General features: G+C 44.5%; 1 protein-coding gene across 1 annotated transcript; it reads right to left on the reverse strand.

Annotated features, from left to right (window-relative positions):
* Positions 1 to 303: 303 nt before the first annotated feature.
* On the reverse strand, positions 304 to 24,738 carry LOC137374270 (E3 ubiquitin/ISG15 ligase TRIM25-like). The gene is made up of 6 exons (XM_068040066.1): positions 24,228 to 24,738; positions 22,950 to 23,041; positions 21,485 to 21,715; positions 18,241 to 18,263; positions 14,582 to 14,727; positions 304 to 827 (listed from the first exon to the last, which is right to left on the reverse strand). Exons 1-6 carry the CDS (start codon positions 24,736 to 24,738, stop codon positions 304 to 306), a joined length of 1,527 nt encoding a protein of 508 aa, XP_067896167.1.
* Positions 24,739 to 25,653: the final 915 nt, after the last annotated feature.

Below are 25,653 nucleotides of genomic sequence, written 5' to 3' on the forward strand. Positions count from 1 at the left end.
CACTACACCGCTTACTTTTAACTGCTTTCTGAAGTGAACCAGCAAGGTATCTTGGGATGGACAATAAATCCCAGCCGTGCCTGCAACAACCACAATCCGAGAATGAAATAAAAGCAAAATACTGCAGATGTTGGAAATCTGAAATAAAAACAGAAAGTGCTGGAAAAACTCAGCAGGTCTGGCAGCATCTGTGGAGAGAGAAGCAGAGTTAACGTTTCAGGTCAGCGACCTTTCATCAGAACTGGTCAGTTTCTGTTTTTATATCCGAGAATGATTTTTTTTTAATTAAAGACTCTCAGAAATTCAGAATGAATTTAACAGTTTTATCCCAGATTGGGTCTCACAGCAAAACGCTGGATACACTGGCCTAGTAAATGTGGTTTCAAATGTGTGCAAGTGTGTCAGTGTGTCAGTGACCTGGAAAAATGACACAGTCCCTGCATCATAGTCTAACTTAACTCGGATCCTGTCGACAGAAGGATTCTGAAGTAGTCTGGTTTGGTTGTTATTATGACAGGCTGACAGCGAACCAATGCAGAGATGCAAGCACCAGGCTTTTGCGGTCTTCCGAAGATCAGAATTGTTACCCATCTTCTGTATACTCCCATAAGCGATCCCTATTCCCCACCAAATACCGTCAGTTTCCACATCCCAGGAATGGCATCCCCAGCAGAAACTCTGGGAGCAGAGGATTTGATGGTAGGATTTAAACCTCTCTAGGTTAATTGGGTAGGGTTGTTCCTGATAACTGTGCATCACTGATCTCAGATCATCTGACAGAATCAAGTGCTTGTTTGCAGTCTTTGGATCCAGGGTCAACCGTGAAACTTCCCCTAGAGAGGAAAGGAACAGGTTTATCAGATCAATGATTGACATCATTTCCCAGATAGTGGGAGCCCCACATAACCTCTTACAGTTCATCAAGCAGAATCCATGTTGATTAGTAATACAAAAGCAAAATACTGCAGATGCTGGAAATCTGAAACAAAAACAGAAAATGATGGAAGTGCTCAGCAGGTCAGGCAGCATCTGTGGAGATAAAAACAGAGTTAACGTTTCAGATCTGTGTGAACTTTCATTAGAACTGTTTTGATGACATGTTGATTAGTGTCGGTCTCCCATTGCTGGGCAGTCTGCACAAACACTAACAATTCAACATATTCAGACTTTGTTGCAAACTGGAAAATTCACATTAGTTCATTTTTATTGTAAAAGAAACACACCAGAATTATTTATCAGGCTGCTTTTATCATTCTTCAAAGAGGCCCAAACACTCCATCTTTACTCATGCTATTTGGAGGTGAAGACAAGGATGAGGAGGGGCAATAGAAGGAGGAGATATCGGTCAGGCAGCACAGAAAGAATCTGTCAGAAACCCTCAGGAACCCATCATGCTGTACAACAATAACAACAGCTTGCGTTCATATAAGGCTGTTAATGCTAAAGGACCACCTCCGTCCAATGGAGTCACATTTACTGGAATGTGAGCTCTGACGAAGGAACATGCAGTTTTCTTCACTGTTATTTTGGTAAAGATGAAAGAAATTGCAATTATATAATGCCTTTCACAGCGACACCACACTCCATGTACTTCACAGCCTATGAGGTACATTTGAAGTTTGGTTATGGTTGTAATGTAAGCAAATACAGCCGTGTATATGCCTCTTTCTGTGCCGTAAACTTTCTATGATTCAATCATGACTTTCAAAAGGGAATTGGATAGCAACCTGAAGAGAAAAATTTGCAGGACTATGAGGAAAGGGCAAGGCAGTGGGACTGGGACAGGGGAGGGGAGGGGAGCTGATCTGCTCTTGCAGAGAGTGGCACTGACATGCCAGACCGAATGGCCTCTTTCTGTACTGTAACCATTCTATGACTTTATAATAAAGGCTGCAAGGAAATGGAAATAAACATTATAGAAAGTAAATGGCTGAAAAAGAAACCATCAATGTGCAAGCTGAGTTTAAATGAATTTCTAAACAAACAGTTACAGTTCAGAAAGGCTCTTCTATCCAACCCTGAACGTCTATAGCTTGTTTCCAACTTAGAAGAAAATCCAGGTGTTCATTTTCTTTTAGCTATTCAATTAAACAGAATCAATACTTTTTCCTCACAAGTACATTTCATCTACATTTCAATTTTCCAGTTTCACAGAGCTTTGTATTTAATGATTTTCAAAATCAGGTTTAAGGTTTGTAAGCAAGGAAAACCATTCTCTTGCCTCCAAAAATGCTTAAATTCCTACAGCAGTCAGGAGCTTTGCCCCCTCCACCCCATACCTGAGTAGGCCATTCAGCCCTCTCTTCCTGGACACCACTGGCCCCACGGACAGACTCCCTACCCCTGGCAAGTTTTGGAGAGGCTATCTCGCTGATTTCGAAACTTAAATGTTGACATGTCTGTTCGCAATGCCTGGTATGTGTTTGTTGTGATTACATAACCCTGTGGCTCCTTTCCAAGCCCATTCCTCAGGTTGATAGCTTGTGTTGTTAATCTGCGTCAGATACATAAACTGGGGGTCGGTAAGTCCTTAGATAGAAGGAGCCAAGTGCAAGATCAGAAAGCACTTGGGAACACATGGGTTGTCCAGACAAATGCGATACTGCAGAAGATAGGCCTAGAAAGTCATTTGTGCTGCATATCATTTTACAGATTGTGACAGTTTTAGTTCCAATGTGTACGTTTTAAATATCACTCAAAAATATACAGAAAACAGTTTCATAAATAAGCTAGCAAGTAGCATTTACAAATCAAAAACTTAGCAGAGAAAGAGCATTTTAGAAAATTCAAACCCTCTGTCGCGTCGGAGTCGGTGAGAATTTTTTTATTGTGCAACTCAATTACTAACCACAGTTATGTGGAATCCTGAGTGCCTGATGCTTCAATCCACCCACACGGAATCTATAGACATGTCTCTTCGCATTTAAACCCAAATGACTGGTTAATCAATTCAGTTCTTCTACTTATCTATAGAAGGATTGTGCATTGTAAGAGTATAAAAATTATAAAAGTAATTAAGCATCTGGACGGCTGCCTAACGTACTGTCAACCACACTTCTGTGCCTTTATTGGAACTCAGAAGCATAAGGACAGGAGGAGGCCGTTCAGCTCTTAGAACCAGTTCCACCATTCAATTAGATCTCGGCTGATCTGTATCTTAACTCCATCTACCCACCTTGGTTCTGCAACCCTTAATACCCTTACCCAACAAAAACCCATCAATCTCGCTTTTTAGGTTTTCAGTTGACCCCCAGCCTGAACAGCTTTTTGGGAAGTAACAGTTCCAGATTTCCACTGCCCTTTGTGTGAAGAATGCTTCCTGACATCACTATGAATGGCCTAGCTCTGATTTTAAGGCTGCGCCCCTCCCCCCACTCTTTATCCTTTACTATCCTACCAGAAGAAATAGTTTCTCTCTCTCTACCCTATCAACTCCTTTAATCGTCATAAACACCTCAGTTAGATCACCCCGTAATATTTTATTCTCAAGGGAATACAAGCCTAGTCTTTGCAACCTGTCCTCAAAACTTAACCCTTTTAGCCCCGGAAAGATTCTGGACGTGAAGCGAGTTCAACAAAGTACCAGCTTAGTCTCAGATTTATTCCACTGGAATAGTTCTGCATTCGCAAATTTTCTGCTTGTATCATCAAGTATTACCACACTGAGGGCTAATTACCACAGCTAACAGAGTGCTTCCTGGTTTCATAATCTTGCACAGTGAGTTTACAGGATCTCCCTGATTGATAAACAAAATATGGAGCTTTGCCTGCCTTGACACAGATCTCAAGTAAGACTGGTTAAGGGGTCGGGGGAACATATCATGCGCCTCTGCAGGTCTCACAGAGCTCCTACGGCTTGCAGGGCTGCAGTGAGGGAGTTGCGGAGCCTGCTACAAGAACACTTGTACCTTATGCGCACCGTAGAACTGCCATTGCCAATGGCAGTAACAGTCTGCTCTACCCTGACCGTCTCTGCCTCCATTCCCTCCAGCGCTGTCCAATGGTGAAGGTGCTTTATATTGGCAACTTAGGTGATACCATCTCTTTCATGTCCTCTTCGATAACTGTCAAATGAGTGTTCAAATTTTTTGCTGCTCCTTCCCCTTGGTACAATTTCCTGCTGCCACATTTATCTATGCCAGCTGTGGGGATTTGTCAGTCATTATATAAAAAAAAAGACCTATTCAGAGCTTTGGGGAGGGACAAGCACATGAACTCACCCCATAAATTCTCCCAAACCTAACCTCACGCCCTCTGCTACTCCTGTTACTGTCTCATTGGCTACACAGTACTCATTCCATCACCCACCTAGGCTTTATGACGAAAGCACACAGTAAAACAAAGGGTAAGTAAAGGAGAACCATCCCTTCCCCATGTGATCTTCATTCACTATTATAAACACACCTTTTGATTTTCTTGACAATCTTTTCAATACATTAGTTTTCTGGTTGCCGTTCGCTGGACCAGTTGCCGCTGCCTGTTCTTCGAACACTGCTCTTGCAGGTGACAATGTTCTGGTTTCCATTGGGCGATGGTTCTTGTTGGCAGCTGCCACTGTAAATAAGGAATAGAACAAGATTAGAAATAACAGATAGTGTATACACAAGAGACAGGGACACAGAGTGTGGGGACTACAGAGAGTGACACAGACTGTGTGGGGACTGCAGAGAGTGACACAGACAGTGTGAGGACTACAGAGAGTGACAGAGGCAGTGTGGGGCCTACAGTCAGTGGCACAGACAGTGTGGGGACTACAGAGAGTGACAGAGACAGTGTGGGGACTACAGAGAGTGACAGAGACAGTGTGGGGTTTACAGTCAGTGGCACAGACAGTGTGGGGTTTACAGTCAGTGGCACAGGTAGAGTGGGGACTACATAGAGCGACACCGGCAGTGTGGGGACTACAGACAGTGCCAAAGGCAGTGTGGGGAACACAGAAAGTGACACAGGCAGTGTGGCGACTACAGAGAGCGACACAGGCAGAGTGGGGACTACAGAGAGTGACACAGGCAGAGAGGAGACACAGAGAGTGACACAGGCAGTGTGGGGACTACAGTCAGTGACACAGGCAGTGTGGGGACTACAGAGAGTGACACAGGCAGTGTGGGGACTACAGAGTGTGACACAGGCAGTGTGGTGACTACAGAGAGTGACACAGGCAGAGTGGCGACTGCAGAGAGTGACACAGGCATGTGGGGAGTACAGAGAGTGACACAGACAGAGTGGGGACCACAGAGAGTGTCATAGGCAGTGTGGTGACTACAGAGAGTGACACAGGCAGAGTGGCGACTACAGAGAGTGACACAGGCAGTGTGGTGACTACAGAGAGTGACACAGGCAGAGTGGCGACTACAGAGAGTGACACAGACAGAGTGGGGACTACAGAGAGTGGCACAGGCAGTGTGGCGACTACAGAGAGCGACACAGGCATTGTGGCGACTATAGAGAGTGAGACAGGCAGAGTGGGGACTACAGAGAGTGACACAGGCAGTGTTGGGACTACAGTCAGTGACACAGGCAGTGTGGGGACTACAGAGAGTGACACAGGCAGTGTGGGGACTACAGTCAGTGACACAGGCAGTGTGGGGAGTACAGAGAGTGACACAGACAGAGTGGGGACTACAGAGAGTGACACAGGCAGTGTGGCGACTACAGAGAGTGACACAGGCAGTGTGGTGACTACAGAGAGTGACACAGGCAGAGTGGCGACTACAGAGAGTGACACAGACAGAGTGGGGACTACAGAGAGTGGCACAGGCAGTGTGGCGACTACAGAGAGCGACACAGGCATTGTGGCGACTATAGAGAGTGAGACAGGCAGAGTGGGGACTACAGAGAGTGACACAGGCAGTGTTGGGACTACAGTCAGTGACACAGGCAGTGTGGTGACTACAGAGAGTGACACAGGCAGAGTGGCGACTACAGAGAGTGACACAGACAGAGTGGGGACTACAGAGAGTGACACAGGCAGTGTGGGGACTACAGTCAGTGACACAGGCAGTGTGGGGAGTACAGAGAGTGACACAGACAGAGTGGGGACTACAGAGAGTGACACAGGCAGTGTGGCGACTACAGAGAGTGACACAGGCAGTGTGGTGACTACAGAGAGTGACACAGGCAGAGTGGCGACTACAGAGAGTGACACAGACAGAGTGGGGACTACAGAGAGTGGCACAGGCAGTGTGGCGACTACAGAGAGCGACACAGGCATTGTGGCGACTATAGAGAGTGAGACAGGCAGTGTGGTGACTACAGAGAGTGACACAGGCAGAGTGGCGACTACAGAGAGTGACACAGGCAGTGTGGTGACTACAGAGAGTGACACAGGCAGAGTGGCGACTACAGAGAGTGACACAGACAGAGTGGGGACTACAGAGAGTGGCACAGGCAGTGTGGCGACTACAGAGAGCGACAGAGGCATTGTGGCGACTATAGAGAGTGAGACAGGCAGAGTGGGGACTACAGAGAGTGACACAGGCAGTGTTGGGACTACAGTCAGTGACACAGGCAGTGTGGGGACTACAGAGAGTGACACAGGCAGTGTGGGGACTACAGTCAGTGACACAGGCAGTGTGGGGAGTACAGAGAGTGACACAGACAGAGTGGGGACTACAGAGAGTGACACAGGCAGTGTGGCGACTATGGAGCATGACACAGGCAGAGCAGGGAGCACAGAGAGTGACACAGGCAGTGTGGGGACCACAGAGAATCACACAGGCAGTGTGGGGACTACAGTCAGTGGCACAGGCAGTGTGGGGACTACAGTCAGTAGCACAGGCAATGTGGGGACTACAGAGAGTGACACAGGCAGAGCAGGGACCACAGAGAGTGACACAGGAAGTGTGGAGACTACAGAGAATGACACAGGCAGTGTGGGGACTACAGTCAGTGACACAGGCAGTGTGGGGACTACAGAGAGTCACAGGCAGTGTGGGGTGTACAGAGAGTGACACAGACAGTGTGGGGACTACAGAGAGTGACACAGGCAGTGTGGGGAGTACAGAGAGTGACACAGGCAGTGTGGCGACTACAGAGAGTGACACAAGCAGAGCGGGGACCACAGAGAGTGACACAGGCAGTGTGGGGACTACAGTCAGTGGCACAGGCAGTGTGGGGACTACGGAGAGCGACACAGGCAGTGTGGGGAGTACAGAGAGTGACACAGACAGTGTGAGGACTACAGTAAGTGACACAGGCAGTGTGGCGACAACAGAGAGTGACACAGGCAGAGCGGGGACCACGGAGAGTGACACAGGTAGTCTGGGGACTACAGTCAGAGGCATAGGCAGTGTTTGGACTACAGAGAGTGACACAGGCAGTGTGGGGACTACAGAGAGTGACACAGGCAGTGTGGTGACTACAGAGCATGACACAGGCAGAGCAGGGAGCACAGAGAGTGATACAGGCAGTGTGGGGACCACAGAGAATCACACAGGCAGTGTGGGGGACTACAGTCAGTGGCACAGGCAGTGTGGGGACTCCAGAGAGTGACACAGGCAGAGCAGGGACCACAGAGAGTGACACAGACAGTGTGGGGACCACAGAGAGTGACACAGGCAGTGTGGGGAGTACAGAGAGTGACACAGACAGTGTGGGGACCACAGAGAGTGACACATTCAGTGCGGGGACTACAGAGAATGACACAGGCAGTGTGGGGAGTACAGAGAGTGACACAGGCAGTGTGGCGACTACAGAGAGTGACACAAGCAGAGCGGGGACCACAGAGAGTGACACAGGCAGTGTGGGGACTACAGTCAGTGGCACAGGCAGTGTGGGGACTACAGAGAGCGACACAGGCAGTGTGGGGAGTACAGAGAGTGACACAGACAGTGTGGGGACTACAGTGAGTGACACAGGCAGTGTGGCGACAACAGAGAGTGACACAGGCAGAGCGGGGACCACGGAGAGTGACACAGGCAGTGTGGGACTACAGTCAGAAGCACAGGCAGTGTGGGGACTACAGAGAATGACACAGACAGAGTGGGGACCACAGAGAGTGACACAGGCAGGTAAAGGAGAAACTGTCCCCCATGAGGCGTGCTTCTGAAGCAGTGTTCTTTACAACAGATGTTCAGTTGATGTCCCCTCTTTCAAGCTGCTGAATCTGGAAAATGCCAATAGAATTTTGTTTTAATAAAGCACCAATATTGAGAGTAATGGAGAGCGAGTGTATATGGGTCTGGAAAACCAGGGGTCATTTCCTTGCAATGAACACCTTCTACTGACCCTTGCCTGTGGGCAGAAGCGGCTGTGCTCAGAGAAGGCAGTTCAGAGAAGGTTCACTCGACTCATTCCTGGGATAACAAGATTATCTTATGAAAAAAGATTGAACAGGTTGGCTATACCCGTTGGAGTTTGGTGAATGAGAGATGATCTTGTTAAACCTTATAAGGTCCTGAGGGGACTTAATAGAGTGGATACTACGAGGATGTTTCATCTGTGGGGGAGACTGGAACTAGGGGTCACAGTTTAAGAATAAAAGGTCTCTCTTTTAAGACAGAGATGAGGAGATTATTTTTTTCAAAGAGTCGGTCTGTATAATTCTCTTCCCCAGAAAGCAGTGAAGACTGAGTCATTGAATTTATTCAAGGCTGAGTTAGATAGATTTTGATAGACAAAGGAGTCAAGGATTATGAGAGGGCAAATGGGAATGTGGAGTTGAGACTGCAACCAGATCAGCCATGATCTTATTAAATGGCGGAGCTGGCTCAAAAGTCCGAATGGCCTACTCCTGCTCCCAAGTCCTATGTTCCCAAGTTGCTGTGTGTTGCTATGTGACATGTTTTATAAGTCGATGCCTTTGGGAGAATTTTGCGTGGAGTCCAGGATCCAGTCCACAGATACAACATCATCAATCTATCACTTAACTTAGAGGAGAGGACAACTCTGCCAGCACCTGGTGCTGAGAATCAGAGCTTCAGAGAATCATAGAAAGTTTAAGGCACAGAAAGAGGCCACTTGGCCCATCGTGTCTGTGCTGGCCAAAAAACGATCCACCTATTCTAATCCCATCTTCCAGCATTTGGTCCGTAGCCCTGCAGATTACAGCACTTGAGGTGCATATCCAGACTCCTTTTGAATGAGTTGAGGGTTTCTGCCTCAACTACCCTTTCAGGCAGTGAGTTCCAGACACCCACCATCCTCTGGGTGAAAAAGATTTTCCTCATCTCCCCTCTAATTTTTCTACCAATCACTTTAAATCTATGCCCCCTCGTCACTGACCTCTCTGCTAAGGTGAATCCACTCTATCCAGGACCCTCAAAATTGTGTACATTTCAATCAGATTTCCCCTCAGCCTTCTCTGTTCCAAGGAGAACCCCAGCTTATCCAATCTTTCCTCATAGCTGCATTTTTCCAGTCCTGGCAACATCCTGGTAAATCTCCTCTGTACCCTCTCTAGTTCAATTACACTCTTTCTGTAATGAAGTGATCAGAACTGCACACAGTATTCAAGTTGTGGCCTAACCAATGAGTTATACAGTTCAAGCATAACCTCCCTGCTCTTGTATTCTATACCTCGTCTAATAAAGGAAAGGATTCCATATGCTTTTTTAACCACCTTATCGACCTGTTCTGATACCTTCAGGGATTTTGTGGACATTCACTCCAAGGTCCCTCACTTCCTCTACATTTCTTAGTATTTTTCCATTAATTGTGTATTCCTTTGCCTTGTTTGACCTCCTCAAATGCATCACCTCACATTTCTCCAAGTTGAATTCCATTTGCCACTTTTCCGCCCATCTGACCAGACTGTTAATATCTTCCTGCATCCTACAGCCATCCTCCTCGCTATCTACCACACAGTCATTCTTTGTGTCGTCTACAAAGTTCTTGATCATGCCCCCTACATTTACGTCCAAATCATTAATATATTGCACAAAAAGCAGGGGACACAGTACTGAGCCCTGTGGAACGCCACTGGAAACAGCCCTCCAGTTGCTAAAACAGCCGTTAACAATTACCCAGTTAAAGGTATTGCATGAACTCACATTACAAAGGGAGAACTAAATGCTGGAAACTTGTCAGCAATATGTAGACTGAAAATTCCCCACTAAAGCATACACTAATCTTAGACATAGTACACAGTTTTATGATATTGTTACTAAGAAAAGCCTAGCTAAAGCTTAGATCTAGTGAGAATGAGAAACTTAAAGTAAAGAATAGTACTGAAGAAATTAATGGGACTGAATGGTGACTAATCCCCTGGGCCTGATGACTTGTACATCCTAGGGTTTTAAAAGAGGTAGCTGCAGAGATAGTGAATGCATTGGCTTTGATCTTCCAGAATTCCTTAGATTGCAGAACAGATCCCAAGGATTGGAAGGTAGCAAACATAACCCTGCTATTTAAGAAAAGAGAAAGAAAGAAAATGGGGAACTATAGGCCAGTTAGCCTAACATCAGTAGTTGGAAAAATGCTGGAATCTATTATTGGGGATGTGGTAATCAGGCATTTAGAAAATTATAATATGATTAAACAGAGGCAACACAAATTTATGAAAGGAAATCATCTTTGACAAATCTGTTAAGTGTTTTTTGAGGATGTAACTGGTAGGTTGGATATGAGGTAACCAGTAGCTGTAGTGTATTTGCAGTGCCAACAAAGCCACATGTGTGCAGTCAATGGCATCCTGCAGACTAGGGCAGCTTGCTATCCTGGCCATGTCACATGCACATGCTCCAACTGGAAGGATCGCAACACAATGAAATTCAGGGCCATGGTTACATTCACAGCCACTGGCAGTGCTATCCTTGCACTGCTCTGATGTTGCAAGAGGTGGCAGAGACAATGCACACACTGCTTATGGCTTTGATGGAGGTAAGATAAGTGTTTCCAGAAGACCCAAGATGGATAAAGCTTCCTGCTGACAGCCATCCTCCCCTTTTCCTCCTCCCTTCATGACAAGCTTTCCTCTGCTGCCTCTGCTCCATCTCTCTCATACTCTCTCAGCCCAAGGGGTTTTGCAACTATAGCACTCATGACTGGGAACACATGGTCTGACCAGAAGCCTTGCAGTCACAACCAAAACCTTTTTCACATGCTGCACCGCTTCCTCTCAACTTCACTTAATTTTAACCAACTGTTCAAATCACCAAGCACTTCCACAAACACAAACAGTACCAACAGAGATTAATCAGCAATTAACCTGCAAGTTATTGATGATTCATTTGAATAGCGCTGGTGGGAAAGTCCCTCCTACTGCTGAACACATATTCAGCAGTATGAGTTTAAGAGAGAGTGTTAGCTGGAGCAGCAAGGTCCAAAATGGCAGCACTGATATACAATCACTATTACGTGCCGACTGACATCATGATCTGCCTAAGCATTCGGTACTAACACACATGCTAATGCCCTCACCAAATTGATGTTCAGCATGGGCTATGACTGAAATGTGCCTGTGTGGCATGGATGCCATTTTGGCAGCAAAACGGCACTTGCAGTACAGAAAGTAATGGCACTGTGGAGCCAATTTCAGTCTCTAGATGCTCCAGCCAAGGGAAACATCCTCTCAGCATCTACCATGTCGAGCCTCAAAATTTTATACATTTCAATGAGATCGCCCCTCATTCTCCTAAAGTACAGAGAAGAGGTCCATTCTACTTAATGTCTCTTTATAGGACAGCTCTCTCATGCCAGGAATCAATCTACTGAACCTTTGTTGCACCCCCTCTAAGGCAAGTATATATTTCCTTAGATAAGGAAACCAAAACTGTACATAGTACTCCAGATTGTACAACTGCAGCAAGAGCTTCTTTCTCTTATACTCCAATCTCTTTGAAATAAAGGTGAACATACCATTTGCCTTCCTAATTGTTGCTTTACCTGCATATTAACTTTTTGTGATTCACATACAAGGACACCCAAAACCAACTGAACACCAACATTTATTTACACCTTTTAAAAAATATTCTTGTTTTCCATTCTTCCTACCAAAGTGGATAATTTCACATTTCCCCACATTATACTCCATCTGCTACCTTCTTGCCTAATCATTCAACAGGTCTATATTCCTTTGCAGCCTCTTTAAACATCCCCATAACTTACTTTCCTACCTAGTTTTGTATCATCAGCAAACTTGGATATATTACACTCAGTCCTATTATTTAAGACAATGATATAGATTCCCTTTCATAAAACCATGTTGACTCTACCTGGTCATAGTGGTAGAGCTATATTGCCGCATCCTTATATTTTCCCGACTACTGATGTCAAGCTAGCTGATCTATAGTTCCCTGTTTTAACTTTCCCTCCTCTCTTGAACTGTGGGGTTATATTTGCTACCTTCACCTCTTTTAAAACCCAGAGATGTAAGGCCATCTGGTTGAGGGAATTTGTCGGCTTTTAGTCCCATTAATTTCTCTAGTATTTTTTCTTTGATAATATTAATTACTTTAAGTGCCTCACTCTCATTTGCCCATTGCTCCTGTGATGGAATATAGGTCTAATAGGCTTAATTAGGTAGAATTTATATATAGTTGCTATATTATACCTTTTAGAATTAAAGATTGAATTAATGATCAGTTTTCAAGACTCATTGACAATCCCCTTTAAGAAGGTAGAGTTAAAAAATTTCAAGGTCTTCAAAGGTCCTTGTTACAATAAAATATGAACCAGAAGCAAGTTGGGAAATCCATTTCAGCATCTCTGTTGCCAGGGACTTGGAAAATAAGCACACACAAGAAAATATCATGTGTGACATCAGCAAAAGGTAGCCATAAATTTAATTAATTGATGGTGTTGGTAAATGTAGGCAGATTTACCCACAAGGAGGGTTCAACCTACCATAAAACACAATTATAGATAATAAAACAATGAAATGGAATAGTACTTATAGGAACAAGAGATCAAGTAAACACAATTATAAATATTTTGACCAGATAAATGCTCACAACTTCAAGAGCAGGGGATTTCCACCAAACATTCAATAGGCATGTTAGTTAATGATACTACTAAATATGGATCTTGAAAGCAAAAAAAACACACAGAAAGGTAACTCCTATATACTAAAAGGTCAGATGACACCTCAGAAACAGTATAAACATGAGAGGTTCTGAAGCAAAAAATTAGAAGTGTTGAATTCCTCAAACAATACTTCCCACCCCAGGGCTTCCTCAGGGAATTTAAAGTAAAAGTTTAAATTTTAATGGATATTCTAAGATATTTTGCTGTAACATTAGCAAAGTTAAGCTTTTGGATTCTATGTTAGAAATAAGATTATGTGTTACATCTCTCAGTAATATTTGATATTGTGATATACTTATCCACTTAAAAGTTTATTGCATGTTAAATTTTTTAATAAATATATAAAAGTTAATAAATCGTCTCATGTAGCATTCTGTATACAACTACAAGAACCCCCTCTCTGTGTCTCTTTAGGTGGAGAGATACGTATTGAAGAGAGTTTCCCAGACCCTTATAATATCTGGGATATTTATGACTTAGCCATAATTATTAAAAATAGGCTATCCGAAAGATTCTCTGTTAGTTTTCTTTCTTTGAGGGAAAGCTAGTTCCATTCTTTGGACCCAAATAAGTGTCTATAAGAATTTGTCTGGTTTGTACTTAATTAGAGGAGATTCATAGCGATGTACTCCTGATTTTGTTTAGTCCCTAAAAGGGGTTAAAGTCATAAATCTCTTCACTGCCTCTTGCTAGTTATCTGTTGTCATCATGTTTCTGTGTTATAATATTGTTGTAGATAAAAATGATGACTGGATTCAGCCTAGTACTCTGAGTATAGTTTAGCAATATAGTGTTTATGACCTCTCGGAGCAGACATGGGTGAATATTGGGCAATGCACATGGGTGTCTGGTATTTAATATTATAATGCACTGCCATTGTTAATGCTGTGGTAGGCCACCCCATCAATACCATGTGTAGGGTTGTAAATTTCAGATTATAAGAGTTTTGGGTTGCTTGTAGAAACTGCAATTTACTGTGAATTTGAAAAAAAAAGTTGCCAATATACCCTGGCACCAGGCAGAAAAAATTAATTAAATAACTTTAACGATAGTCTAAAGCTGATTAGCACAAGGATCGACTGAGATGATCCAACGCTCAATTTGACACGGTCATTTTTATACCAGTTTGTCTGAGAGTACAGAGGGGAGGATGCTGGAGTGTGTGGAAGGCAGTGGGAGAAGGATAAATAGTGACAATGTGAAGGTGGATGAATATTGATTTATATTCATGATCATTGAGATCATGGAATGTTTATTCGGGAGACTGAATGTTTATGGTAGTGTTATGATAAGGTAGATTGTAAATTACCGTGTGAGGAGTGGGCTTGATGTGCAGAATGTACATTTCTCATTCCATTTGTTATGTTCACAGCTCTGTGGCTGTCTGTGTATCTCTACTTAGTCTGTATGACTGTGTCTGATTGTATTTTCCCCAGGGTTTTCTTGGGTATTCCCAAGTCTCCAAAAGGGACACAATCAATTTGCTGTCAGTTCTTTATATTAGAGTGAAACTGTACTTTCTTACATGTTTCAGCAAAGAGTGGGCTTGATAAGTTGCTCTGTGTGTGGGGCAGACTCGACGGATCAGCTGGTCCTTTCCTGCCCATTGATTTCATACGTTCGTACATTCGTATTACTTCCCCTGTGGCCAAGTGATGCGTTTCAGATTCCTCCATCCATTTTTTCAGAAGTTGAGATAAATTGGACAAGTTTAGGGTGAGCTCTGGAGCTTCCGGATATGTGACATTCTGAGTGTCAATAACTCTGTAATGAAAGAGGAAGCAGTGCTTTAATCCCTGGGAGATTTCGGATAGAAATCCAAGAGTTAATGAGTGATGGCTGCCATGATAAAAGCTCTCCCTGAAATTGACCAGCGAATCATCCTGAAAAGGTCAGAATTCAGGGATCTGCAGCTATCCCTCCAGTCACAGTGATCTTCACACACACAGTGAGATCCTGGTCTGCTGCTGTTTCAGCACCCTTCAGGATTTTCAAAGCTATCTGCAGTCTAGTTCAATCTCTGTGCAAGAGGCATCGGAGATGAAATTGAATTTCAGCACCTCACTGCAGGAATGCACTGAGTGCAACTATGTGAAGTAAGTATTGGATAAGCAGGAAGTTTGAAGCCATTGTCTTCAGTCCCTGCCACTGACTCCATTCCTTAACTATGATTCCATACTTCAAGGCAACTATTGGAGAATGAGCCACACTGTTTACAACTTTGGACTTTGTTGCTGTATTTGACCCAAGATAAGCATCAACAACATATCTGCTCCATCACCAAGACTGCCGACTCCCACCTCCACAACATCACCTAACGTCACCCCTCAGCTCATCTGCCGTAGAAGCCCGCATCCATGCCTTTGTTACCTCTAGACCTGACTATTCCAATGCTGTTCTGGCCAGCCTCTCATCTTCCATCCTGCATACACTCATGCACACTCAAAATTGCTGCCATATGTCTCAATGTGTCCAGTGACACTGTCAATACTTGGCTGTTTGAGGGTGAATCATTTCTTTATCTCACAATTCTATTACGATTCTGTCACAGCTCAGTTTAACATCTCATCTGTTAGACCGCCCTCTGACAATGTAGCATTCCTTCAGTGCTGCATTGTTATGTGGTTAGAAAGCTATTTCAGTGACCGGCATTCCCCACCCATGTGATGGAGCACATAAATTTACGACTCAGTGGCAAGATGCTACCAACTGAGCCACATTGGAATATTCTGAAGGTATGATAAGGTACTAAATAAATGGAAGTTCTTTCTTTACAAGTCACTGCAAGTTTCTCTTTCACTTATTCACAGATAACAAGTTACTGAGAAGTGGGAGAGACGGGTGAAAGAGGCCACATCACTCGCATTTCTCTATAGACTGTCTATACTAATGACACTTCAGATCAGTTGTTTGAAATACATTATCGGTGATGGTTTACAGCACAGTCTCCCAATCTTCAACTCTTCTCCCAGATTCTTTTGGGCCTCCTTATCTCGAGAGACAATGGATACGCGCCTGGAGGTGGTCAGTGGTTTGTGAAGCAGCGCCTGGAGTGGCTATAAAGGCCAATTCTGGAGTGACAGGCTCTTCCACAGGTGCTGCAGAGAAATTTGTTTGTTGGGGCTGTTGCACAGTTGGCTCTCCCCTTGCGCCTCTGTCTTTTTTCCTGCCAACTACTAAGTCTCTTCGACTCGCCACAATTTAGCCCTGTCTTTATGGCTGCCCGCCAGCTCTGGCGAATGCTGGCAACTGACTCCCACGACTTGTGATCAATGTCACACGATTTCATGTCGCGTTTGCAGACGTCTTTATAACGGAGACATGGACGGCCGGTGGGTCTGATACCAGTGGCGAGCTCGCTGTACAATGTGTCTTTGGGGATCCTGCCATCTTCCATGCGGCTCACATGGCCAAGCCATCTCAAGCGCCGCTGACTCAGTAGTGTGTATAAGCTGGGGGTGTTGGCCGCTTCAAGGACTTCTGTGTTGGAGATATAGTCCTGCCACCTGATGCCAAGTATTCTCCGAAGGCAGCGAAGATGGAATGAATTGAGACGTCGCTCTTGGCTGGCATACGTTGTCCAGGCCTCGCTGCCATAGAGCAAGGTACTGAGGACACAGGCCTGATACACTCGGACTTTTGTGTTCCGTGTCAGTGCGCCATTTTCCCACACTCTCTTGGCCAGTCTGGACATAGCAGTGGAAGCCTTTCCCATGCGCTTGTTGATTTCTGCATCTAGAGACAGGTTACTGGTGATAGTTGAGCCTAGGTAGGTGAACTCTTGAACCACTTCCAGAGCGTGGTCGCCAATATTGATGGATGGAGCATTTCTGACATCCTGCCCCATGATGTTCGTTTTCTTGAGGCTGATGGTTAGGCCAAATTCATTGCAGGCAGACGCAAACCTGTCGATGAGACTCTGCAGGCATTCTTCAGTGTGAGATGTTAAAGCAGCATCGTCAGCAAAGAGGAGTTCTCTGATGAGGACTTTCCGTACTTTGGACTTCGCTCTTAGACGGGCAAGGTTGAACAACCTGCCCCCTGATCTTGTGTGGAGGAAAATTCCTTCTTCAGAGGATTTGAACGCATGTGAAAGCAGCAGGGAGAAGAAAATCCCAAAAAGTGTGGGTGCGAGAACACAGCCCTGTTTCACACCACTCAGGATAGGAAAGGGCTCTGATGAGGAGCCACCATGTTGAATTGTGCCTTTCATATTGTCATGGAATGAGGTGATGATACTTAGTAGCTTTGGTGGACATCCGATCTTTTCTAGTAGTCTGAAGAGACCACGTCTGCTGACGAGGTCAAAGGCTTTGGTGAGATCAATGAAAGCAATGTAGAGGGGCATCTGTTGTTCACGGCATTTCTCCTGTATCTGACGAAGGGAGAACAGCATGTCAATAGTCGATCTCTCTGCACGAAAGCCACACTGTGCCTCAGGGTAGACGCGCTCGGCCAGCTTCTGGAGCCTGTTCAGAGCGACTCGAGCAAAGACTTTCCCCACTATGCTGAGCAGGGAGATTCCACGGTAGTTGTTGCAGTCACCGCGGTCACCTTTGTTTTTATAGAGGGTGATGATATTGGCATCGCGCATGTCCTGGGGTACTGCTCCCTCGTCCCAGCACAGGCATAGCAGTTCATGTAGTGCTGAGAGTATAGCAGGCTTGGCACTCTTGATTATTTCAGGGGTAATGCTGTCCTTCCCAGGGGCTTTTCCGCTGGCTAGGGAATCAATGGCATCACTGAGTTCCGATTCGGTTGGCTGTATGTCCAGCTCATCCATGACTGGTAGAGGCTGGGCTGCATTGAGGGCAGTCTCAGTGACAGCATTCTCCCTGGAGTACAGTTCTAGGTAGTGCTCAACCCAGCGGTCCATCTGTTTGCGTTGGTCAGTGATTATGTCCCCCGATTTAGATTTGAGGGGGGTGATCTTCTTGATGGTTGGCCCAAGAGCTCTCTTCATGCCATCATACATTCCTCTGATGTTTCCGGTGTCTGAGGCCAGCTGAATATGACTGCATAGGTGTTGCCAGTAGTCGTTTGCGCAACGCCTAGCTGTTCTTTGTGCAGTACTTCTGGCTGCTTTAAGTGCTGCGGATGTTAAATCGCTGGGGGCTTTCTTGTAGTTCAAAAGTGCAATGCGCTTAGCGGCTATGACAGGTTCCAGCTCTTCATTATGAGATTGAAACCAGTCTGCATTTCTCTTCGCACTTTTGCCGTAGATACTGAACAAGATTCCCACCAGCAGCACATACTGTATAACTGAAAGAAACTTACCTGGAACGGAGCTCCTTAGAATTCTATAAATAAGAAAAGAGGAGATCAAATCATTGAATTAACAAATCAGCACACAGGCAAATAAAACAAAAGGGAATGAGATTCAGGGTAAAGTGTTGAGAACAGTAAAGTGAGTCACAGTAATCGAATAATGGAACATTTTTCTACAGGATATTCTGACATCAGGATTGAGGCAGCAGCAACATTGCACTGACAATTTATCCTCAGCATCAGCCCTGTTCATCACAAAATCACAAGACGGTTACAGACAGGAGAGAACTTTCTCCCATATTAGTGTCTTCATCCTGCAAGACACTAAAGATACAGCATCCGATTGGTTCTGAAATGATGCTAAAGATTTCTACTCTATCATCTATCGACTCTCCAGTTCTGATGAAAGGTCATCGACCCGAAATGTTAACTCTGTTTCTCTCTCCACAGATGCTGCCAGATCTTCTGAGTATTTCCAACGCTTTCTGTTTTTATTTCAGATTTCCAGTATCCACAGTATTTTGCTTTTATTCTACTCTGTCATTTCCTGTGTTCATCACTCACTGTCTGAAGAAGAATGTCACAGCATTAATCCTAAATTTACATTTTACTAGTCTGAAACTTGGGTCCTTTTAATATAAAGTAATTTTCAGACCTTATCTTTTCCATACCATTTATTAACTCCCCAGCACTGAAACAACTCTAACCAAAATCACAACCACCATTCTCTGGACGTGATGCATTGTTCCTCCTTGTCCTCCTCAACAGAGCTGCAGTCTGTGACACAGTTTACCACAACATCCTCCAACGTCTCCCCTTCATTGTCTAGTTGAATGGGAGTCTCCTCACTTGGTTAGCCAGAGAATCTCCAACAGTGGCTTCTCTTCCCACCCATATGCTGTCACCTCCTGATTTCCCCAAGGATTTATTCTTGTCCTCCTGCTCGTCTTGATGTAAATGCTGCCTATTTGGTGATATCATTCACATTAATGGGAGTCAGCTTCCATGATGGTGACACCCAGACCTACCTCTCTAGCACTTCTCTCAACCAATCCAGAGCTATCTGACTGCTGTCCAACTTGAAAGAGCTTCAATTTCCTCCAGGTAAACACTGGGAATATCGAAGCTATCATTTTCATCCCTGACACAAACTCCATGTCTTGGCCTCTCTAGCCTCCATCTCCAGCTGAACCAGACTTTTTTCAAACTTGGGCGTCCTTTATGATCCCGAGCTGACTTTCCAACCCAGTATTTCTTTCCGCCTCCTGTCATCCGCCATCAATAAACTTCAGCTCATCCAAAATTCTTTGTCCTGTATCTTACACAGCTTCATGTACCATGCACCCACTGCCTGTCCTTCCGTGATCTACTTTGGCTCCTGGTTCCCCAACACTTCAAATTTTGAATTATCATTCATCTGTGGCCTTGCCCCTCCTTATCTCTATAAACTCCTGCAGCCCTTCATTGTGTACTGAGTTAACAGATCTCAGCCATGGCAGCTAAAATTGGCTTCACCGTACCTGAGATTGGGGAGGGGAAAAATTCAGCCAGATCCAGTTCGTCCTGGTAGTGAATGAGCAGTTGTGGGCATCATATAGAAATAGGATTGGGCTTACTGCCAATGGCCTCCAGAGACCCATTGGCTTGCTGGCTCAGTTAAAAAAAAGATTTTCATTCCTATATCACCTTTCACAACCTCAAGACACCCCTAAGTGCTTTAGAGCCAATGAGGTGCAGTTAAATTGTGGTCACTGTTGTAATGAAGGAAATGCAGCAACCAATTTTGTGCAGGGACTTTAGTGCTGCTGATTGTAGCATCAATATTGGCCAGGACAGCCCTGCTGTTCTACAAAATAGTGCCATGGAATCTTTTATGTCAACCTGAGAGACCAGACGAGACCTCGGTTTAACATTTCATCCAAAAAATGGCACCTCCAACAGTGCAGCACTCCCTCAGTGTTACACTGAAGTGTCAGCTTAGACTTTTGTGCTCAAGTTTCTGCAGTGGGACTTGAACTCACAACTTTATGTTGCCACCACTCTTTGGTTTGAGTCACAAATTCAAGCCTAACTCAGTGCAAAATCTATGCTAATCCTTTGAAGGGGGCTGGCATACAAAAGAGATGAAGTTATGCTGCAGTTGTACAGAGCCCTGGAGAGACACCCAGCAGAGTTGGGTACCAAACCTGAGGAAGGTTATATTGGCCTTGGAAAGGGTGAAGTGCAGATTTACTGGAACGATACCGGGGCTAAAAGGATTAAATTAAGAGGACCAGTTGCATAAACTTTGTCTTTTATTCCCTCGAGTAGAGAAGGTAATGAAGATTTTCCCTTCTGATCGAGGTGCTTAAAATGTTAAAAAGATTTGGTGCACGAGAGATGGAGAGGCTATTTTTTCTGGTAGGGAATCAAGAACAAGGTGGCATAACCTTAAATTTGAACTAGGTCATTCAGGATGGAAACCTGAAAGCACTTTTTTACAGAAGTGGTGATAGAAATCAGGAGCTCTCACTCAGCCATTTCTGACATCAGTTAAGTGTCAACCACATTGCTGTGGGTCTGGAGTCATACGTAAGTCAGGTAAGGACAGCAGCTTTCTTTCCCAAAGGGTTTTGCCAACAATCTGGTAGTTTCACAGTAACCATTTTACTCATACTAACTTGTTAACTCCAGATTTATTTATTTAACTGAATTTAAATTCCCCAGGTGCCATGTTGGGATTTGAACTCATGTCTCTGGATTACACATCCTGTAATGTAACTACGATGGTACTGTTCTGTACAGGGAGTTCTCCTGTTGTCCTGGCTAAATTTTCTCCCTCAACTTATATTTTAAGTGTTTCCAATGGGCAGACAGTGGGTCATTCACCCATTTTACACCTTGCCTGATTTTTCTATCCACGAAAGACACAGTAAGAAACTCCGAGCATAGCCTACTTGCTGATGCTTGTTTCACGTCCCGCTGGAGCAGTTAAAACTGACCCCATACTAACTGGTCATTCATGGCCATTCCTGTCTGGGGCCCCTTTGCCTACATAACAACAAGAACTTCAAATTAATCCCTGTCTTATGGAATATTTGAGCGATGTCCCGTGGACATGATGGTGTGAAAAATAAAGGAAATTTCTTTCATTCTTACGGTTGGGTTAAGTTTGATGATAAAGTATCTTTGGAACTGCACTACACTAATATCAGTGACTTCAGGAATGGAGGGACAGCAGGAGAAATAAAATAGAAATGCAAATTAGATGTACCTGAATAAGGGAGAGGTGGTCTCCTTGTATCAGATTCTGTGTTTCTTCATCTATTAATTTAATTTGTTCCATCACCTTGGTTAATGCTTCAGAACAGTTCCTAATCTGTGACAGCACATGAAGCTCCTCCTCATCGATCAGTTTCAGTGCGTACTTTTCATCTTCTTCCAACTTTTTCCTCCATTCAGAGAACTTCTTTGAGAGGTTTCCTTTTAGCTCGTTGGTGAGTATCTAAAAAGCCAACCCACACTCTTATGAAAAACTGCTGCTACCCTCTGAATACAGGCACTGTATAGGTATTGGACAATTTGTTTTGTATGCACTGTGAATCACAACTGTTTGGAACAGATTGGAATATTGGGCTGGATTTTACCATAGGTGGATGGGACTTCGCCACTGACTTTTACCTCGGTGGCGAACCCGCTTTCACCTAGCCTGGGTATCTGACCTGCATTTTATGGTTCCCCGGGCTTTAATTGTTCCAAAGCAGGACTTCCACCAGTCTGAGGGAGGAGGTCCCGCCTCAGTGAGCTGCTGACCAATCAGCGGGCCGACAGCTCTTAGTCCCAGCAGTGCCACTGGGAGTGGTGGCCACTGCTGGGATTGTAGCCCAGCCGACCAAGGAGGATGCCATAGAGCCAGGATCCAAGGTAGGTTGTCGATGCCTCGCCGAGGGAATCGGGTGCGTCCCGGGGAACAAGGGTGATCGTTTGGGGGGAAGGGGGGGGCGGCGTCTTGGGTCCCAGGGGTGGGTTGGGAGGTGGGGGCGGCCTTCAATCGGGCACCCAGTGCCCGACTGCCATGGCACCCCACCGGCACGGGGAAAGGCCGGCAGATATTGCTGGGCGGCCTTTCATGTCCGCAGCACGTCAGCTCACCACGGGTAAAATATCCATGGAAGTGGGCAAGGACCCTTAAGTGGCCATTAAGGGCTTTAATTGGCCTCGGGTGGGCGGGCCATTTCCCCTCCCACCAACACTCCTGACCGCCATAAAGCTGGCCGGAGGCAGGAGCAGGCAGGAAGGCCTCCCGCTCAAATTTACGCTACACCCGTCTGCTCCCACGCTACCATCCGATCAGCTGGGGCGGCGTAAAATTCAGCCTATTGTCAGTTTTCCTGTCCATGAGAGCTGATGTTAAAGTATAAAATGACAGTGTTGTGATAGAAACAAGATGAAGCTGTGTAAACACATACTGACACCAACATGTTTCTATATCAGGCTTCAGGTGGAGATTGAACCCTCAAATGCAAGCTCCTTGCCTTATAATATGATACAAACCCCTGGAGTGTCTCACGGCCTTGTAAATACTGCCAGCTGCCTGCTGTTTCCTGCATAATGAAGGATATTTAGTTTATTTATTGAACCTTTGAGAATCTCTGACAGGACCAACTTGATTACTAAAAGCGTTTCAGGTGGATATTTATTCAGCTCAGAGGGACATCCCATTATAGAATTGTCTCTACCTTTACTTCAGCTTCTGATTTCTCCAAGTCTTGCTCTTTCATGGAACAATTCTGCTGAACTCTCCAAAGGTTTTCAACTTCACTCTTCAATTCTTCCTATGAAGACAATTGAAATATTTTCAATTAGAACTCTAAAAGAGGAATTTAAAAGGAAAATGATTCAGTGCCAACTGAGTGAGGATAGTAAGTGGCTCAGGAGCTGGTCCATTTCCAGTCACTCAACAGTAATATTCGGGATAACCTCATGATTCCAGTGGACAGCGACTCACTCCCAGGGAGTGGGGAGGTCGTTACATCAGGGCCACAATGCTTTAACTTGATAACCAACTTGTGCTCCCTGTGATTGCAGGACCCTTCTAGGAGTGTGGGAACGTCGAACTATCTTAATTTACTTCTCAGTTTAGAGACTTTTACTGCTCTACTGATCTTTTTGCAGTCACACAGTGGGCTGGATTTCCAGCTGCATTCCAGCTTTCTCAAACTAGTTCACACTTGGTACAGGCATGGGTGAAATTCACTTTTGTATTCATCCCCAGTCCCACATAATAGAAGGGTGCCTTCTCTCTCCTCTCCACTGAGCATATTCCTTTAAATGCTCTTCAGATAGCAGAAAATCCCAGAACTGGTGGTGCAATCAATTGGCTAACCACTGCAATTCCAACAGTGGGAGTTAGCACCCTGGTCTGCATATCTGTAAATTCTCACATATTTGATGATCGTTTCATATGCTAGAACGTGATCTCCTCCGTTCTCGCTTTACGCATTAAAGACAGAAATAACAGCAGTTTCCATTTATATCATACCTTTAACATGGTAAAAGCGATTCAGAGCAGTGAAATCAGACAAAAATTGACACTGAACCAAAGAATGAGGCATTGGGGCAGATTGGTCAGAGGTAGGTCTTAAGGAGAGTCTTAAAGGAGGCGAGAGAGAGAGAGAGAGCTGAAGAGGCAGAGAGGTTTAGGGAGGCAATACCAGAGCTTAAGGCAGCTGGCTGAAGGTATGATTGTCAATGGTGGAGCAAAAGTATGGGAGAGAGGAATGCACGAGACAGAATTGGAGAAACGCAAATGTTTAAAATACATCTGGGTTTATTCGTATCTGAACAAGAAAAAGCCAGGTTAACATTTCCAGCGTTCCGTTTCACGATTTGATTTAAATGATGCAACTCACCCTTACTTCCCCAAAGACATTTAAAGCATAAAAATGATTAAAACAGCATTTGATCACTACAGGTAACCTCCGAGAGATAACATGGCATTAAAACCGATTTGGAACTTACTTTAATTGAAGCTTCTGCCTCGTGTAGGCTCACCAAGTTGTGGGATTTGTGTCTACCTATTAATCCACATGAAGAACACACACAGACTCCATCATCAGTACAGAAGAACTCAAGAATCTTCTCATGTTCTGGGCACTTTCTGTGAGTAAGATCAGCCACAGGGTCGACTAGCTCATGATCTTTGAAGACCTCTTTTGCCAAATGCGGCTTCAAATGAAAACAACAAAAGGAGGTTTCGCATTTCAGACAGGTCTTCACAGCTGGAGATTGACTGTCGATGCAGTGATCACAGGTAACAGTGGGAATGATCCTCTCCAGACTGGGCTTGGAGTTGAATTTCCTGTGACACTGAGGGCAGCTGAACCCATCCCGATCGACTGCTTGGGTCCAAACATCCTCAATGCACTTGAGGCAGAAGCTGTGCTGGCAGGGCAATGCGACAGAGTCTTGGTACATCTGGAGGCACACAGCACAATTCAACTCTTCTTCTAAAGCTTTGGCTTCCATCCTTCTAACCCCAGAAGGAGTAGCTTCACTTCACACAGCGGAGAAGATACAAGGAGATCAGAGAGTGAAATCACCAGATAAATGCTGCCCAGACAGAGTGTGGATGTTAGTTTCAGTTTCACGTATTTTTACTGTCGGTTAACCCTCTGCATAGTGCCATACCGGTTCAGCAAGAATAGTGGGAGATTCCAATATCACAGTTTAGAGTCAGACTGCTGTTGGTAAATATTCTCTAGAATCAGTGTTGCTTTAATTCTGTTTTATAATCTTCAACTTTAGAAACTGTATGTAAAGTTACATTTAAGGAAGGAATGTACATTTTTAAAAAAATATTAGCTTCTAATATTCAGTTACAAGTGACTCTCTTTGGATTTAGTGGCCATTATTAATCAGATCAGACAGAGAAAACTATTTTTTTTAATTAAAGAGCACTGTCCTTATGAATTTATTTTTTGTTTGGCGAGAGAGACTAGCAATGTAAAGATATGCATTAGGATTTACACTTATGTCCAGTGTTCAATGTGCAATTTAACTCATCTTTGACTTGTTCTATAAAACCAATTTCGTTACCACCATTTCGTCATTGGAAGGAGTGCAGTACAAGATTGCTTGAAATGCTATTTTACCCAGGCTAATCCAAAAATTATCAAATCGTGAACAGGTTACAAAATAAATACTTCATTTTACTACTGCTACACCATTAACCATATAATCATTTGAAACAGAAAACTGATCTGTTTTCTGAATCACAGCATCTACAAAAATCAGCTTGGTACAATGTAATGGGATATAAATTAATGTTGGTGATGCAATACAACAGCCTTGAATGAATTCAACTTATACCAAATGGGCAGGAAAATACCAGCTGGTCCGAGGAGGTTGTCCCATACAGTCACATTGCAATTGGGCATCACA

The sequence above is a fragment of the Heterodontus francisci genome, chromosome 10 (assembly GCF_036365525.1).
Source record: "Heterodontus francisci isolate sHetFra1 chromosome 10, sHetFra1.hap1, whole genome shotgun sequence".
In the NCBI taxonomy this organism is placed as follows: Eukaryota; Metazoa; Chordata; class Chondrichthyes; order Heterodontiformes; family Heterodontidae; genus Heterodontus; species Heterodontus francisci.